Raw genomic sequence first — 17,113 nt, 5'->3', positions numbered from 1 at the left:
GACTCTCGAATCTATTTTCTCAAAATTTCATAGGCCAGAATCGTTGTTTTAGTAAACCGAAATGTTTTATTAAAATTCTTGGTGATCCAATCACACCTAAACAAAAAAGATTTGTGGCGACTCCATTTCCTCTTTTAGAGTCAATTCCCTTTTTTTTAAAATTCGAAAAAAAAATTGTTTCGACAATGATGTTCCATTTTATGTAATCATTTAAAAATAAGTAGCATGCCACAATATGTTAAATTTAACTTTATACTATTTAGATGTTGGAAATTATAAAGCAGTAATTGAATATTCTAATTGGAATTGTATAAAATTATATATGATTTTCTCATAATAAAATTAAAGGACAGAAATATTACAGTCTAGCTTTAGAAAGTACAAAGCACATAACCCAAACAAACTTCGAATAACAGAAAAGCATGAAAACTGAATACATACAAATGTAAACCATCAAAGCATAAGGCTACTTGCTTCTTTTGAAGGATGGAAAATCATAGAAGATTGTCCTCAATAAAATATCGACAAGTCTTGATGTAGTGTTCAACAAAATAAAACCATGCTCGTCGCCAATATGGATTTATATACAGGATTGCAACAATAACCAATAACACAATTATATAAGAAACAAAAAAGGTCACCTGGAAAACATACTCGTCCATCAAACCACTTTCTTCTTCATCGTTTGAGGCATTTGGTGCTGTTGTCGAAGGTGAATTAGGCTCATTGCAATCTTTAGGCAGTGGAGGTCCGCAGAGAAAAGGATTTGCCATGTAACTGCTTTCATCAAAGGTCGCAAATTGAGATTTCTGAGATGGAATACTCCCTGACAAGTTGTTGTATGACACATTGAAAACTTCCAAGGTATACAACTCCAACAATTCAATAGGGATTATTCCACTTAGGTTGTTGTGGGAAAGGTCCAAACTCTCAATTTTATTAAGCCTTGAGAACGTTGATGGTATATTTCCAGCCAAATTGTTGTGTGACAAGTTTAATGAACGAATTTCACTCAAATTTCCAATCTCAATGGGGATTTCACCTGTTAACCTGTTACATGATAAATCAATTCCAGACATATACTTAAGAATGTTTCCCTTGTATATGTAAGAAGCTCTCTTTGTCGTATAATCAACCTTTTCATCAATTGGATTCTCAATAAACAAAGGTACAAAGACTTCATCAAGTCCTCCAAAAGTGCTCATTTCAAATTCGGTCTGTTCTCTATAATCACCTCTTATGAATTCAGAAGTAATTGCCAAATACGCTCTTGTTGAAGATTTTTCATCATTTGGCTCAAGAGTTAAATTACTCAAACAAAAAGGTATTGGACCTGAAAGATTGTTTTGAGAAAGAACAATGATGCTTAATGAAGACAATTTGCATAACTCAATAGGAATTTCTCCAGTAAAAAAATTGGCCTTGAGATGGAGGACACGCAAAGCTGAAAGAGAACCAACCCAATTTGGAATTTCACCAGTCAACTGGTTTTCACTAACGTCTAAAGTCACCAAAGAGGAGCAGTTAAAGAATGCATTTCCCAAGGTGCCACTTAATCTATTTCTATTCAAATGGAGATGTTTGATAGATTGTGCACCAGAGCAAAATGGTATTGGGCCAGAAAAATTATTTTGGGAAAGCTCCAAAACTTTGAGGCCATCTATATGGCAAAAATCCCTCGGAATGGAACCCTCAAGTTGATTGTTCGATAAACTCAATGCCACCAATTTTGATAGATTCGACATCCATCTTGGGAGCTCACCAGACAAGCTGTTATTACTTAAATCCATAACCATAAGGGGAGATAGACGAACAATTGTGATATCAATACTAGGTAACCTCCCATCAAAGTTGTTGCCATCTAAATATAAAAAATTTAATTTCTGTAAGCTAAAGATAGTTGGGCTTATCTTCCCACTTAAACGATTATTTGATAGTCCAAGAAACACTAATTCGTCACATTTAGCCAACTTTTCTGGTATTCCTTCAGATAACTGATTATGTGATAGATCTAAATAAAAATCAAAGTCCAAACTGCCCAAACAAGGAGGAATATTACCTTCAAGGATATTGTTAGATAAGTTTAATCCCAATAGTTGTGGGAAAATTGAACAAATGCTTGTCGGAATTTGACCCTGTATTTTATTTTCAGATAAATCAACAACAGACATGTATGAATTTGGACGTGAATGAAACTGGAGATCACGGTTGATAAAAGAATTCCCCTTCATTAAAAATGCTTCCGTTCTTGTATTGTTCTCTAACAACCACAAAGGAGCCTTTCCTCCAAAATTGTTATATGAAAGATCAATAACTCTCAGGTCATATTGGTAATAGAGGAAGTTGGGAACTTCATTGTGGAGTTCTTTTGTTGTACAATTTGACAAATGGAAAACTCGTATTTGGAACTTTGGGACCCAAGTAGGAATGGTAGGCTCTTTGACTAACTTATTTTGATTGCTGGAGAGGATTTTGAGATGTGAGTGGTTGGCAAATGACATGAAAAAATATGGAACTTCAAATAGGTTCCGTGAAAGAGAAACGAATCTAAGCAATGTGAGATTGGCTAGAGCAATTGAGGCACCATTTCCAATGAATTGATTACCAGAAATATCCAAATGGTAAAGAGAAGATAAGTTAGCCAAACATGAAGGAAGTTCTCCCTCGAGTGCATTTTCGCTAATATCCAACGCCTTCCGTAAGTCACACCATCCTGTAAAACAAATTCAATAATAAAAAAAATAGTTACTTTTCAAAATTAGTTAAATAATATGGACTCGTCTCCAAAATCAATGATAAGAAATCATTTAGTCTCACTTAAATAATTAAATCAAAGCTAATTTACCTTGGGTAGGTAGTGTTCTGGTCAGCCCACAGTCATGCAAAGACAAGGCTTTGAGAGAATTCAATACACCAATGCTTTGAAGAATGTTGTTGTTGAGATGGGAACCATCCAACATTAATTCTTCTAAATTGATCAAACCATCTAATTCTATAAAGATTTGCAAATAGAAAGTAGTTAATTAATGCAATAACTAAAGAAAGTAGCTTGATCTGTTTAATAATCATTTAATGTAATTATACCTTCAATAATATTTATTGATCCTTTAATCAAGTTATTCCCTACATTCAAAGACTTCAGATTGGAAAGTCCTCTAAGCCGTGCCAATAAGGTATTATTGAACAAATTGTAACTCAAATCAAGCTTTTCTAAATTGATCAACTTAAGTTGTCTCTCACCATCTAGTAAACATTTAGATAAGTAAATTTGTTATCAAGAGAATATTAAAATTGTATGTATATGTACCAAGTTTGATAGAGTAATATATATCAACACATACCATTAAAATATTGAAGGCTCTCAATTTCATTATAACTCATATCCAACTTCTTCAGATTTGTCAGATTGTTCAACACTGTTCAAATCAGTTCAATACTTGTTTTGTCAGTCCACTTAAATAATCATCACAAAAATATAGTTATTGAATTTCAAGTTGCGACCTGTTAATTTGATATTCATTTTCCCTAAAAAATAATTTAGATATAAATCATCATTGTAAAAAAAAAATTAACCATTTATTTTTATTTAAAAAAACCATGCACATATAGAAGAAATAAATACATAAATATTTTTAATTCATTTCCCAAAATATCAATCCTATATGATATGATCACTATAAATTCTTTTAGCGATAAATACTAAAAAACTTTTTTATTGGTTTATGAAATTTATTGTACATACCTCCAATATCTATTGATCCTTGCAGTAGGTTTCCTCCAATATTCAAGGACTTTATACTTAGCCCCTTGATATATGTCAGATCATTGTTCTTCAATCTATTCCCACCCAAGTCAAGCTCTTCCAAATTCATCTCTGCAGAAAATTTGTTATATTGTTTCATGGAAAATTTGTTTTATATAACTTCAAACAAAAATATATTGGTTTAAATATGGATTTCAATTTATACCTTGTAAATGCTGGAGACTTTCGATTGAATTGTTCCTTAAATCCAATATCTTCAAGTTTGGTAGACTCTTCACTTCTATTCGAGAGCAATGAAATATGTATATAAATAAATAAAAATTTAATTATTCCCCGAAATACAACAACTCCTAATGTTTATTTATTAAATGGTTTTAACTAAAAGGATAATGTTATTTTTTATTAATTAACTATTATTCTATTCATTTTATTATCATCTATTTTTATATTCGGAATAATAAGTAAAATATTTGCAAGACATATTAAAATAAATATATGGCCCAAAATAAGCTACCGAAATAGGTTGACTCAAAACCAATTAAAATATTTGAGAGATGAAAGCTGACTTGATAAAATACCGTCATGGAAATCATTGAAAGATAATTTAAGGATTTCCAAATTGCTGAAGGCAGATGATAAAGGTACTGCAACAAAGATTTGTTTGGTCATTAGTGCCTTAATTTATAAAATCAAAACAAGCAAATTATAAAATATTGAATGAACATAATTCACGACAGAGATTAATTGATCATAGAAATGAGAAGTAACAGACCTTTGTTATCAATAAAATCCTTTATTCCATTAAGGGATAAATCAAGACTCTTCAATTCTTCAAAAGGGAAAAATAAAGAGACATCGAGATACCAAGATGAATCTCCCTGGCGCCATTTGGGAGGAAGAGTGAGTACTTTCACTCGTCCACTGATATTGTGGCATTCAATATAATCCCAATGACAACAATTCGAATCTTTCTCGGTTATCCAATCACTAACATCGAAAACTGAATGGAGTTGTAAGAGAGCAACTCTCTCCTGCTCCTAGCACCCCTGGGTCTGAGGCCACCCTTGTATGAAAAACAGTGATGTAATGAGCAATATCCATAACAATTTAAGATTCATCATCTCAATACGATCTCAGCTGCTACCTTGGAGCATTTGGATAAACCAAAACCTTAAGCTTTATACACAACTATGATTCTCAATTTTCCAAAATATGGGCCCAACTAATTTATTATAAAGACAATTATTTACTTTTGGGGAAACAAAAAGAAAAGATGAACAAGTGGATTGACTATAAACAGAGTCAACAACTTGTGATTTTCTCCGCAAGTTGGAAGAAAATTCACAATGGAAAATTGCCGAACCACAGTAATCATCAATTTCTCAGAAGCAGTAGGGATAATCACTACTGTCTATTTTGATTTTTCTCCAACATTAATGTTTTATTAATTTATAAAGACACTGATTTACTTTTGGAAAAGCGAAAAGAAAAGATGAATAAGTGGATTGACTAAAAACCGTGGCTTCCTAGTTGGTAGCAACACCGTCAAGAAATTAATTCCTCGGCAACTTCGAAGAAAATTCACGATTGAAATATTCAGAATCACGGTAATCATCATTTTCCTTTTGAAAGATTGGATTTTGTTAGTGTTTTGAAAAAGACTTCCACATTGAAATCCATGTAAAACATTCAAAAATGTGATTTCGTCCTAAAAGGATTAATGTGGGGATTATAAATGGAATCTGGATGTTAAAACTGACATCAACCCTTCATCCTGATGGCTTTGTAAAACTTGCGGCCGGCAGGGTTCCCAACCCCATAAAATGGGAAATTTTGATTTTTGGTCCTTTACAATTTATAAAAATTTTAAATTAATATAGGTAAATTTACACTTTGACCCCTTAAAATGATAAATTTTGATTTAGTCTTTTAAAAATATAAACATACAAACTATTAAAATGAAAAATTACATTTTAACTATCATAAAAATACACAAATTTTAGTTTCGCCCCTATTAATGAAGTAAAAAGTATTAGGGAGCTCAACATTCATAAGCCTTGTAATACCGCTTCAAAATAATAAATTTTCAATGCACATATTTTAAGAATTAATTTATAATAAAATTTTCCGAATTGCACATCAGTATCTTCCTTTTCTTTTCCTTTTAATGATATACCAAAGTGAAAGGCTCTTAATTAAGTAGAACAAACTTGTCAATGGAACAGCTTTGTTGCCAAGAACCATGTTTATTATGTTGCAATTAACATGATAAGAAATTGAATACATCCAATAGATTCAAAACTAAAAAGCTTAGAATTTAGAGAAGGTGAACAGCGAAAGTCGGCTCCACCGCTGGCATTTGATGCAGCATACTTATCATACTCACCTTTCAAAATTTGCAATTCAACAATTTAAAGCTTTACATCAGCACCTGACCTGTAAAAAATGTGGCTGGTGAACTGGCCTCACCACTTAGAGCTAAATGGAGTTTCTTTTGATATGCTATTAATATGTATTACATGGCAGGTGCTGATGCAGAGCCTTAAGTAGCAGAACCGGAAATTTTGAAAGCTAAGTGAGTATATGCTGCATCAAATGCCAGCGGTGGAGTTGCCTTTAGCTGTTCAGCTGCTTTAATTTTAAGCTTTTTAGTTTTGAATCTGTTGGGCGCATATAATTTCTTATAATGTTGATCATGTTGTAGAGTTGTCTTTAATGTTCATTTGTAATGGAATGATGCTACACACCCGCAGAAATTGTATATCCAATTTGTAAGTTTTCAGTTTCTTCTTTATTTAAACTCGAAGTTTCTTTATTTAAACTCAAGTTTTCACTTATATCAAAGTATACAAGTCACACATACATAGTTCATCATTCACTCAAGATTAAGGTAAGTCACACTATGAACATTACAAATCACAAAGTGAATAAATCTATAAATGAATTTAATATCTATTCCACTTAAATCTTGTCCGATATATTTTTTTGTCCAGTCAGTCACATATATGTCTCTATTTTCTTGGAGTCATTCACTTCGATACTCGAGAAAGTGTATCTCTCCAATTAGACTTGATAGATGATATATTAGACTTTTAATCGATTTGCTCATTTTCAATTAGACTAAGGGCGGATAGGTGTCGAGTCCATCAAAAATAAATTCCTATACCTAAATCGAAATTAAATTAATTTGCAATATAGTGAGCAGAGTCGATCTCACAAAGATTAGACTCATTAATTTTATGATTTCTTATGACTAAGATTAGACGAATCTACAAAATTAAAGAACCCGATTAAATCTACTATAAAATAAATAATAAAAATAAGTAAAAGAAAATTAAATCTAAATAAAAAAAACAAATGAAAACTCTAGCCTTAAGCGCAATTTTGATTCCGACTTCAAACTGATTTCAAATAATGAATTTTCTCCTCCAATCGATAAGTCAACTATAGAGATAGAAAAACAACCTCAGATTTCCTAATTCTTCTGTAGTTGTAAATTAACTATGAAAACAACCCAACAGCTAACACTTACAAAGTAAAAAAACTTTTCTTAATTTGAAACTAAAACAATGTTGTGAAACAACTGAGTTTATCTCCTAAACCATAGAATTAACTAATACCAAATTGAAAAATATTAAGTGTGAATTCAAAATCTCACAATTTAAACATCAATCCATTATCGACTAAAAATTAAATCAAAACTAACTACTCATAAATTGAAGGATAAAAATTTAAAATAACACAAAAAAATTTATTTAAAAAAAAAAAAGGGGGACAATGGTTTTGGGTGGATCTAAAAACGTCTCCCTTTATTATATAAATAGACTAACAAACACTGAAATAAAATATATGAATTTTTAGTTGCCCTTTAAAATAATTATTAAAATAGTCTTAAAATTTTAGGAATCTTGTGCTTCACTCTAGTTCTCATGCAAAATCTTCCTTGTAGCTCACAACTGTGACTTGTTTTCTGCACAATAAACAATATCATACCTATATAGAAAATTTCCAATAAAATGTCAAAATCAATACAACTCATCCAAAATTAATTAAAATAAATAGAATCAATTAAGCCCATTATTAAGGTGCGATTAGGTTATCTAGGAATATAAGTTGTCTTTTCGTATTACGATTCGATCACGTAATACCGTTTAGTATTAATTAAAAACGTTAGATAATCAATGATCCAATATTTTATTTCATTTTGTTTTGCATGCAAAAAGATCGTAGAGAACAATATAGAAAGATATTAATGAAATTGATGAATATTTTTATTAAACTAATTTGTTTGAAAAATACCAATACATATGGATAAAAATACTACATTAAAGGCACTAGGTCCCAACAATATCCCACTTGCCCTAGTGAAGTAAATGTGTCATATTTCGTATTCTCATGCTCTCTATATGTTTCTCAAAACTCCTAGCCACCACAGTCCTGGTAAAGAATTCGTAAGGTTATCCTCTGATGTGACTTTGACTACATCCAGTATTTCATCTTCTACTACCTCCTTTCTGATGTGATACTTTCTATCTTGTGTGTTGTCCTCTTGTGGTTTTAGCTATTGCAACACTATTGTCACAATACAATATGATAGTTTTTTCCTTACTAAGAACAACTTCGAGATCTATAAGGAACTTCCAAAGCCATATTACTTCTTTTGTTGTCTCAGAAGTAGTTACATATTCAGCCTCCATAGTGGAATTAGTAGTGCAATTGTGTTTGGCACTTCTCCACACTATTGACCCGCTGTCTAGGACAAAGACACAGTCCAACGTTGCTTTTCTTGAATCCTGACACTTTTGAAAGTCAAAATCTGTATAACCGATAGAAGTATGGTCTCTTCTTCGTAAATACTTGAATATATGTTTTGCTGCTTGCTAGTGTCTTGGACCAACTAATTTATTATACAGACAATTATTTACTTTTGGAAAACCAAAAAGAAAAGATGAATAAATGGATTGACTAAAAACAGCGTCAACAACTTGTGATTATTCTCGGCAAGTTGGAAGAAAATTCACAATGGCATGGAAAATTTCCGAAGCACAGTAATCGTCAATTTCTCAAAAGCAGTAGGGATAATCACTATTGTCTATTTTGATTTTTCTCCAACATTAATGTTTTATTAATTTATAAAGACACTGATTTACTTTTGGAAAAACGAAAAGAAAAGATGAATAAGTGGATTGACTAAAAACCGTGGCTTCCTAGTTGGTAGCAACACCGTCAAGATTGAAATATTCAGAGTCACAGTAATCATCATTTTCCTCTTGAAAGATTGGATTTTTTTAGAGTTTTGAAAAAGACATCCACATTGAAATCCATGTAAAAACATTAAAAAAAATGTGATTTCGTCCTAAAAGGACTAATGTGGGGATTTATAAATGGAATCTGGATGTTAAAACAGACATCAACCCTTGATCCTGATGGCTTTGTAAAACTTGCGGCCGGTAGGGTTCCCAACCCCATAAAATGGGAAATTTTGATTTTTGGCCCTTTACAATCTGTAAAATTTTAAATTAATATAGATAAAATTGTACTTGACCCATTTAAAATGAAAATTTTTTATTTAGTCTTTTAAAAATATAAACATACAGACAATTAAAAAGAAAAAATACATTCTAACTATCATAAAAAAAAATACAAATTTTAGTTTCGCCCCTGTATAGCCCAATTTTGGCCCAAGTCAAAACGAAGCCCAACAAACTCAATCTAAACCCAACCCAATTAACCTAAACCCAATTAAGCCCAAACCTAAAACACAAACCCTAGCCCACAACAGACAAAATATTTCAGCAAAAAATAAACCCTAAGCCTTCAGGCGCCACACCTAGGTCAGCATGCCTACCTCCGCGCGCCTCTACCACCGTTGCCCACACGGCACCGCCTGGCACACCTCTGACACCTGCAAAATATATTGTAATATATTAGGCTATAAAAGCCTCGAAAATCAATGTATTCAAGGGGATTTTTGAATACAAAAAGAAACCATTGTATTAAACACAAAAAGGAATAAGAAGAGGAAATCAGTTTCAAAAGGTGATTAAATTTTCTTTTTTATTTTTTTCAAGAGTAAAAGCAAAAAAAAAAGGAGAAAAACTTACCCATTTCTTCGTACATCACCACCATCGGGATCCCTCTCCGTTTGTGAAAGCCACAAAGTCCCATTAGAGTTTCAGATTGGGTTTCGTTTAAGAGAAATACGAGGGGTCAGAGATCGAAAAAGGGGGTGATAACTATGGTTTCCTTTTCTTTTTTCTTTTTTTTTTATAATTTCGTCTCTCAATTCAAAACCTAGAGAGAAAAAGAAGAAAAAAAAGGTTTTTTTTTTCTAGAACTCTGGCCACTGGAGGTGACAGTCACGGTCGCCGATGATCGATGGCCACGGTGGTTGGTTGTCGACTGAGGGAGGGATAGCTTCAAAGAGAATAAAGAGTTTTTTTTAAGTTCTTTTTAAAAAAATTTTGGTATTTATAAAGGGTATGAAACGACGCCATTTTGGGGCAGGTCTCAAAGACCCAAAACGACGTCGTTTTGACGACCCGTGGTGCGACCCAACCCAAACCGCGTGGGATCCTCGCGTTTTAACCTGGGGGGTCTATTTGCGTGGTCAGTCCTTCCACCTTTCACCCATTTTCAATCTAATCCTGTTTTCTTATTTTTAATTCTACCCCACAATTTTACGCGGTCTTATTTCAGGCCTTGTTTAAATGTTGCGCATATGCGCAAAGGGGCCTATTGCCTAATTGGTCCCTGGGTTTGTTCGCGCATCTGATTTTAGTCTCTATTCCAACTTTATTGTTTAATTTATCACGATTTATACTCAAGTTTTGTTTAACCTTCAATTTAATCCCTTTTATGGCACTCACTTACTATTAGTTAAAGACTTTAAACTTCATTTTAATCTCAGTTTACCCTTTTTAACTTTGTTTAAGTTTCAATTAAACCATTTTATTTTAATCCATTTATTTATTTATTTATTTATTTACTTGCTTATATGTTCATTATTCCTTTATTTTATTTGTTTGTTCATTTACTAACTTATATATATTTTTCATTTGTATTTTATTCTAATTCTTGTGTCCATTTATTTATTGCTTTTCCATTTCTTTTTACTTCCTTATTAATTATTTATTTTACTTATACATTTACTATTGCTACTGTTTTATTATTCATCATTATTATCTCATTATTATTTCACTTATTTATTTGTTATCTTTTATATATTCTTTTAAAATTGGATTATTTAGGTTCCACTACATATATTATTCTCATTATTCTCATTATCATTATTATTACTATCATTATAATTTAGTCATCTATTTATTTATACACATTCCTTATATACTTTTAAAAATCAAATTATTTAGGTTTTCACTTATAGTATTATTATTGTCATTTCTACTATCATATGGTTATTATTATTATTATTATTATCATCGTCATATTATTATTTTCTACATATGTTTTATTACAAATTGTGCCTTAAATTTTATTTTAATTTAATTCTTTACTTCCAATATTTTTAAACCGTTTTCATTATATTTATTTATTTATTACTTTGTTATTATGGTCCTCTATTATTTGTTTATTTCATCTTTACTTATTCATATCTATATGTATTATTATCGTAATTTTTTGTTAATACTACTATGACTATTATAGCCTATTAGTACTATCATAACATTCATTTGTTTATCATATACTCGACTCGTATATTTGTTTTATATTATTGCATTATTATTACCCCACGCGCCATGTTTAATTATAATCGATTATCTTTGTATTATATTTCAAATAAGCCCATGTCGTTTAAAACTTAAATTTAATAATTATTTAAAAATGAAAGTTTTTCAAAATAAGGTAATATTTCGTATTTTGAAAAATTCGAGAAATCGTGCCGTAACTTATTGGGTTTTGATTTTTCTCGTTTAATCTAAATAATCGAATATCCTTTTAAATGAAATGCATGAGCTTTGAGAATCAAAATGCAAGCTTATTTTTCGGGAGTTTAAACTATCGTGTCCTAACGTGCTGGATGTGACATTTTATTACTTCAGGATAAAAAGGTCTTTAGCATCCGCTTCGATTTATTCAATTATTTTTGTAAAATTAACGTTAATAAAAAAGGTCGTATTTTAAATCCATTCCCGATTTTCAGCTTTCGACATTAAGACGCTAACTAATCAATTCGGTACCAATTTTGGGCGTATCGAGGGTGATTTTTGTACATAACCGACTTCCGAACTCATTTTTTGATTTTTGTAGACCAAAAATTATCGTTTTAGTAAATTTAAAATTTTATTAAAATGATTAATTTGAGGTGATCCGATCACCACTAATAAAGATTAGTGGCGACTCCTTTCAATTTTCGCTTTCAAACAAAGTCGACCCCGTTGTTGTCAAAAAAATGGTTTCTACAGCTCCTATTAATGGAGTAAAAAGTATAAGGGAGCTCAACATTCATAAGTCTTGTAATACCGCTTCAAAATAATAAATTTTCAATGCACATATTTTAAGAATTAATTTATAATAAAATTTTCTGTTTTGCAGATCAGAATCTTCTTTTTCTTTTCCTTATAATGATACAACAAAGTGAAAGGCTCTTAATTAAGTAGAACAAACTTGTCAATGGAACAGCTTTGTTGCCAAGAACCATGTTTATTATGTTGCAATTAACATGATAACAAATCGAATACATATCCAATAGATTCAAAACTAAAAAGCTTAGAATTAGAGAAGGTGAACAGCGAAAGTCGACTCCACCACTGGCATTTGATGCAGCATACTTATCATACTCATCTTTCAAAATTTGCAATTCAACAATTTAAAGTTTTACATCAGCACCTGATCACCTGTAAAAAATGTGGCTGGTGAACTGGCCTCACCGCTTAGAGCTAAATGGAGTTGCATGGCAGGTGCTGATGTAGAGCCTTAAATGGCAGAACTGGATATTTTGACAGCTAAGTATAATGAGTATATACTGCATCAAATGCCAGCGGTAGAGTTGCCTTTAGCTGTTCATCTGCTTTAATTTTAAGCTTTTTAGTTTTGAATCTGCTGGACGTATTTAACTTCTTATAATGTTGAACATGCTGTAGAGTTGCCTTTAATTTTCATTTGTTATGGAATGATGCTCCATACTGTAGAAATCATATATTTAATTTATCATCTTTAATACCACCTTAATGACACTCAACGAGGTCTCGATATCTTATTTTCTAAAACTACTTGAACTTAATAACTTATTTGTACAACAAAAATCACTATATCAAAAACCTTTTTAAAAACACAACTAACTCGTAAATATTAATTATAATATTTACAAATTTATTTGTCGGATTTGGTAGCCCCAAAACTACTGTTTCTGACACCATTGAAAAACGGACTGTTACAGAGGTCTGTAAAGAAAAGGATTTGTCATGTAACTACTTTCATCATAGGTCGCAAATTGAGCTTTCAAAGATGGAATACTTTCTAACAAGTTGTTGTATGAAACATTGAAAACTTCCAAGGTATACAACTCCGTCAATTCAATAGGGACTATTCCACCTAGGTTGTTGTAAGAAAGGTCCAAACTCTTAATTTTGTTAAGCCTTGAGAATAATTTTGTTAAGCCTTGAGAATGTTGATGTATGTTTCCAGCCAAATTGTTGTGCGACAAGTTTAATGAACGGATTTCACTCAAATTTCCAATCTCATGGGAGATTTCACCTGTTAACATATTACATGATAAATCAATTCCGAGCATATACGTAAGAATGTTTCCCTTATATATGTAAGATACTCTCTTTGTCCTATAATCCACCTTTTCTTCCATTTGATTCTTAATAGGCAAAGATACATTGATTTCATCAAGTCCTCTGAAAGTACTCCTTTCAAATTCGGTTGATTCACTATAATCAGCTATCTCCAAGAACAATATGATAAGTCCCAACTCCCATCTTGTTGAAGATAATTCATCATTTGGCTCAAGAGTTAAATTACTCCAACAAGAAGATATTAGACCCGAATGATTGTTTTGAGAAAGAATAATGATGCTTAATGAATGCAATTTGTATAACTCAATTGGAATTTCTCCAATAAAAAAATTGGCCTTGAGAAGGAGAACAACAAAGCCGAAAGAGTACCAACCCAATTTGGAATTTAACCAGTCAACTGGTTTTCACTAATGTCTAAAGTAACCAAAGAGGACTAACTTATTTTGATCGCCGGAGAGGACTTTGAGATGTGAGTGATTGGCAAATGACATGAAAAAAAGATGGAACTTCAAATAGGTTTCATGAAAGAGAAACGAGTCTAAGCAATGTGAGATTGGCTAAAACACTGGAGGCACCATTTCCAATGAATTGATTACCAGAATGTCCAAATGATAAAGAGATGATAAGTTAGCCAAACATGAAGGAAGTTTTCCCTCAAGTGCATTTTCACTAAGAACCAACACCTCAAGCTTCATGTAAAACAAATTCATGCTAATTATTCCAATTTTCGAGCTCATTTTCTAGGATAATAAAAAACAATTACTTTGCAACATCAGCTAAAAATAAGGACTCATCTCCAAAATCAATGATAAGAAATCATTTAGTTTCATTTAAGTAATTAAATCATAGTTAATTTACTGTGGATAGGTAGAGTTCTGGTCAGCCCACAGTCATTCAAAGACAAAGCTCTTAGAAAATTCAATACCCCAATGCTTTGAAGAGTGTTGGTGCTGAGATGTGAACCATCCAACACTAATTCCTCTAGATTGATCAAAACATCTTGTGCTGTAAAGATTTGCATTGAAAGTAGTTAAATAATGCAGTAACTCAAGAAAGTAGTATGACTTGTTTAAGAATCATTATATATATGAAGTTAATTAATGCAATTATACCTTCAATAATATTTATTGATCCTTTAATTAGGTTATTCCTTACACTCAACTTCAGTTTGAAAAGCCCACCGAGTTGTGCGAATAAGATACTATTGAAGAAATTGTAACTCAAATCAAGCTTTTCTAAATTCATCAACTTAAGTTGTCCCTCATCATCTACAAAGTATTTAGATAAGTAAATTTATTACAAAAAGAATATTAAAATTATTTGTATGTATATGTACCAAGTATGATAGAGTAAAATATACCAACACATATCATGAGAATATTGAAGGCTCTCAATTTTATTGTCTCTCATATTCAACTTCTTCAGATTTGTTACATTATTCAATACCCGTTTTGTTCTAATTAAATAATTACCACAAAAATATAGCTTTTGAATTTCAAGTTAGGGCCCATTAGCCTAATGTTCATTTTCCTAAAAATAATATAAGTTTGAATCATATATTGTAAAAAAATTATCTTTAATTTTTAGAAAGAAAACCAAGAAATAAATACATAAATATTTTTTCATTCGTTTCTCAAAATATCAATGTTATACAGTATGATCATACTATAAATTATTTTGGTAGTTAAAAATTTACATTACGAGTACCACCAATATTGATTGATCCTTGCAGTAGGTTTCTCCAATATTCAAGGACTTTACAGTTAGCCCCTTAATATATGTCAGATCATTGTTCTTCAACTTGTTCCCACTCAAGTCAAGCTCTTCCAAATTCATCCCTGTAAAAATTTGGTGATATTGTTTCACGGAAAATTTGTTTTATATAACTTCTAACAAAAGTATTGGTTAACATATACTATATATAGGTCCCTGTACTCTTCATAAATTTGAAATTTAGTTTTTATATTTTAATTTCAAGAATTTTAGTCCTTTTATTTTTAGATTTTAAAATTTAAGTCCAATTATTAACACAATTTTTTGTTAAATTTATTGGTGTTACATTTAAAAAACACTTGATAATAATGTAACTAAAAAATTGATTATAATAAACTTAAATTTAAAAAATATTTAATCATCTTAACAATTATACCTAAATTCTACAATCTAAAATAGATTAGTTGATTGAAATGTGGATTTCAATTTATACCTTGTAAATACCGGAGACTTTTCGTCCTATTGTTGCTTAAACCCAAGACCTTCAAGTTTGGCAGACTCTTCACTTCCATCAAGAGCGGTGAAATATATATTTAAATAAATAAATATTCAATTATTCCCCTAAAATACAATAACTCCAAATGTTTATTTATTAATGATTTCAAATAAAAGGATAATTTTAATTTTTATTGATTAATTATTGTTTTATTCATTTTTGTTAACATTTTTTTGTACTAATAATTAAAATATCTTCAAGACATATTAAAATAAAATAAAAAAGTCCAAATTTTTGAAACCCAAAATAAGCTACCAGAAATAAATCTACTCAAAACCAATTAAAATATTTGAGGGATGAAACCTCACTTGATAAAATACTATCATGGAAATCATTATAAGATAATTTAAGGATTTCCAAATTGCTGAAGGTAGATGATAGAGGTACTGCAAGAATTTTTTTTTTCTATCCTTAGAGCCTTAATTTATAATATCAATTGATCATAGAGATGAAAAGCAACAAATCCGTTATTCCATTGTAGGATAAATCAAGATTCTTCAATTCTTCAAAAGGAAGAAATAAAGAGACATCCAAATACAATGAATCTCCCCAATACCATGGATGTTTGAAAGAAAAAGAGAGTCCTTTCACTCGTCTAGTGGTATTATGGCATTCAATGTATTTCCAGTGACAACAATTAGAACCTTTCTCGATTATCCAGTCGCTAACATTGGAAAAATAATTGAGTTGTAAGAGAGCAACTCTCCCCTGCTCCCAGCACCCGTAGGTCTGACGCCACCCTTGTATGAAAAACAGTGGTGCAGTTAGCAATATCCATAATAGTTTAAGATCCATCATCTCAATACGATCAAATCCACTCAGCTGCTACCTTCCAGCATTTGGATGAACCAAAACCTGAAGCTTTATACACAAATGTGATTCTCAATCTTCCCAATGTGAAAACCTTTGTATGTGCGAACACCTAAATGTGCGAATCCTATGTGTAAACCCTTAGTGAATATGTGCAACCCTATAACAAGTGGATTAACTAAAAACAGCGTCAAGAACTTTTTCTCTCGGCAAGTTGGAAGCAAATTCACAATGGAAATTTTCCGAAGCACAGTAATCATCAATTTCCTTTTTTAGTAATTATAAAGACACTTATTTACTTTTGGAAAAGAGCAATAAATTCTCAGTGTACATATTTTAAGAATTAATTTATAATAAAATTTTTGTTTTGCACATCAGTATCTTCTTTTTCTTTTCCTTTTAATGATATAGCAAAGTGAAAGGCTCTTACTTAAGTAGAACAAACTTGTCAATGGAACAGCATCAAGTGCAGCATACTTATCATATTCACCTTCCAAAATTTGCAATTCA

The 17,113-nt window shown here is 31.0% G+C and overlaps 1 protein-coding gene and 1 long non-coding RNA gene across 2 annotated transcripts; both read right to left on the bottom strand.

The window, feature by feature from the left end:
* Positions 1 to 494: 494 nt before the first annotated feature.
* Positions 495 to 3,381, bottom strand: LOC108488224 (receptor-like protein 15). The gene is made up of 4 exons (XM_053020349.1): positions 3,342 to 3,381; positions 3,085 to 3,243; positions 2,846 to 2,992; positions 495 to 2,713 (listed from the first exon to the last, which is right to left on the bottom strand). The coding sequence occupies exons 1-4, from the start codon at positions 3,379 to 3,381 to the stop codon at positions 495 to 497; spliced, it is 2,565 nt and encodes an 854-aa protein (XP_052876309.1).
* A 363-nt stretch (positions 3,382 to 3,744) lies between these two features.
* LOC128282604 (uncharacterized) lies at positions 3,745 to 4,913 on the bottom strand. The gene is made up of 4 exons (XR_008272930.1): positions 4,536 to 4,913; positions 4,330 to 4,407; positions 3,969 to 4,043; positions 3,745 to 3,874 (listed from the first exon to the last, which is right to left on the bottom strand). It is a non-coding gene; the product is annotated as an uncharacterized LOC128282604 (long non-coding RNA).
* Positions 4,914 to 17,113: the final 12,200 nt, after the last annotated feature.

The sequence above is a fragment of the Gossypium arboreum genome, chromosome 10 (assembly GCF_025698485.1).
Source record: "Gossypium arboreum isolate Shixiya-1 chromosome 10, ASM2569848v2, whole genome shotgun sequence".
NCBI lineage: Eukaryota > Viridiplantae > Streptophyta > Magnoliopsida > Malvales > Malvaceae > Gossypium > Gossypium arboreum.
The sequence above is the reverse complement of the archived record's forward strand: the minus strand, read 5'-3'. Positions and strand labels throughout refer to the sequence as shown.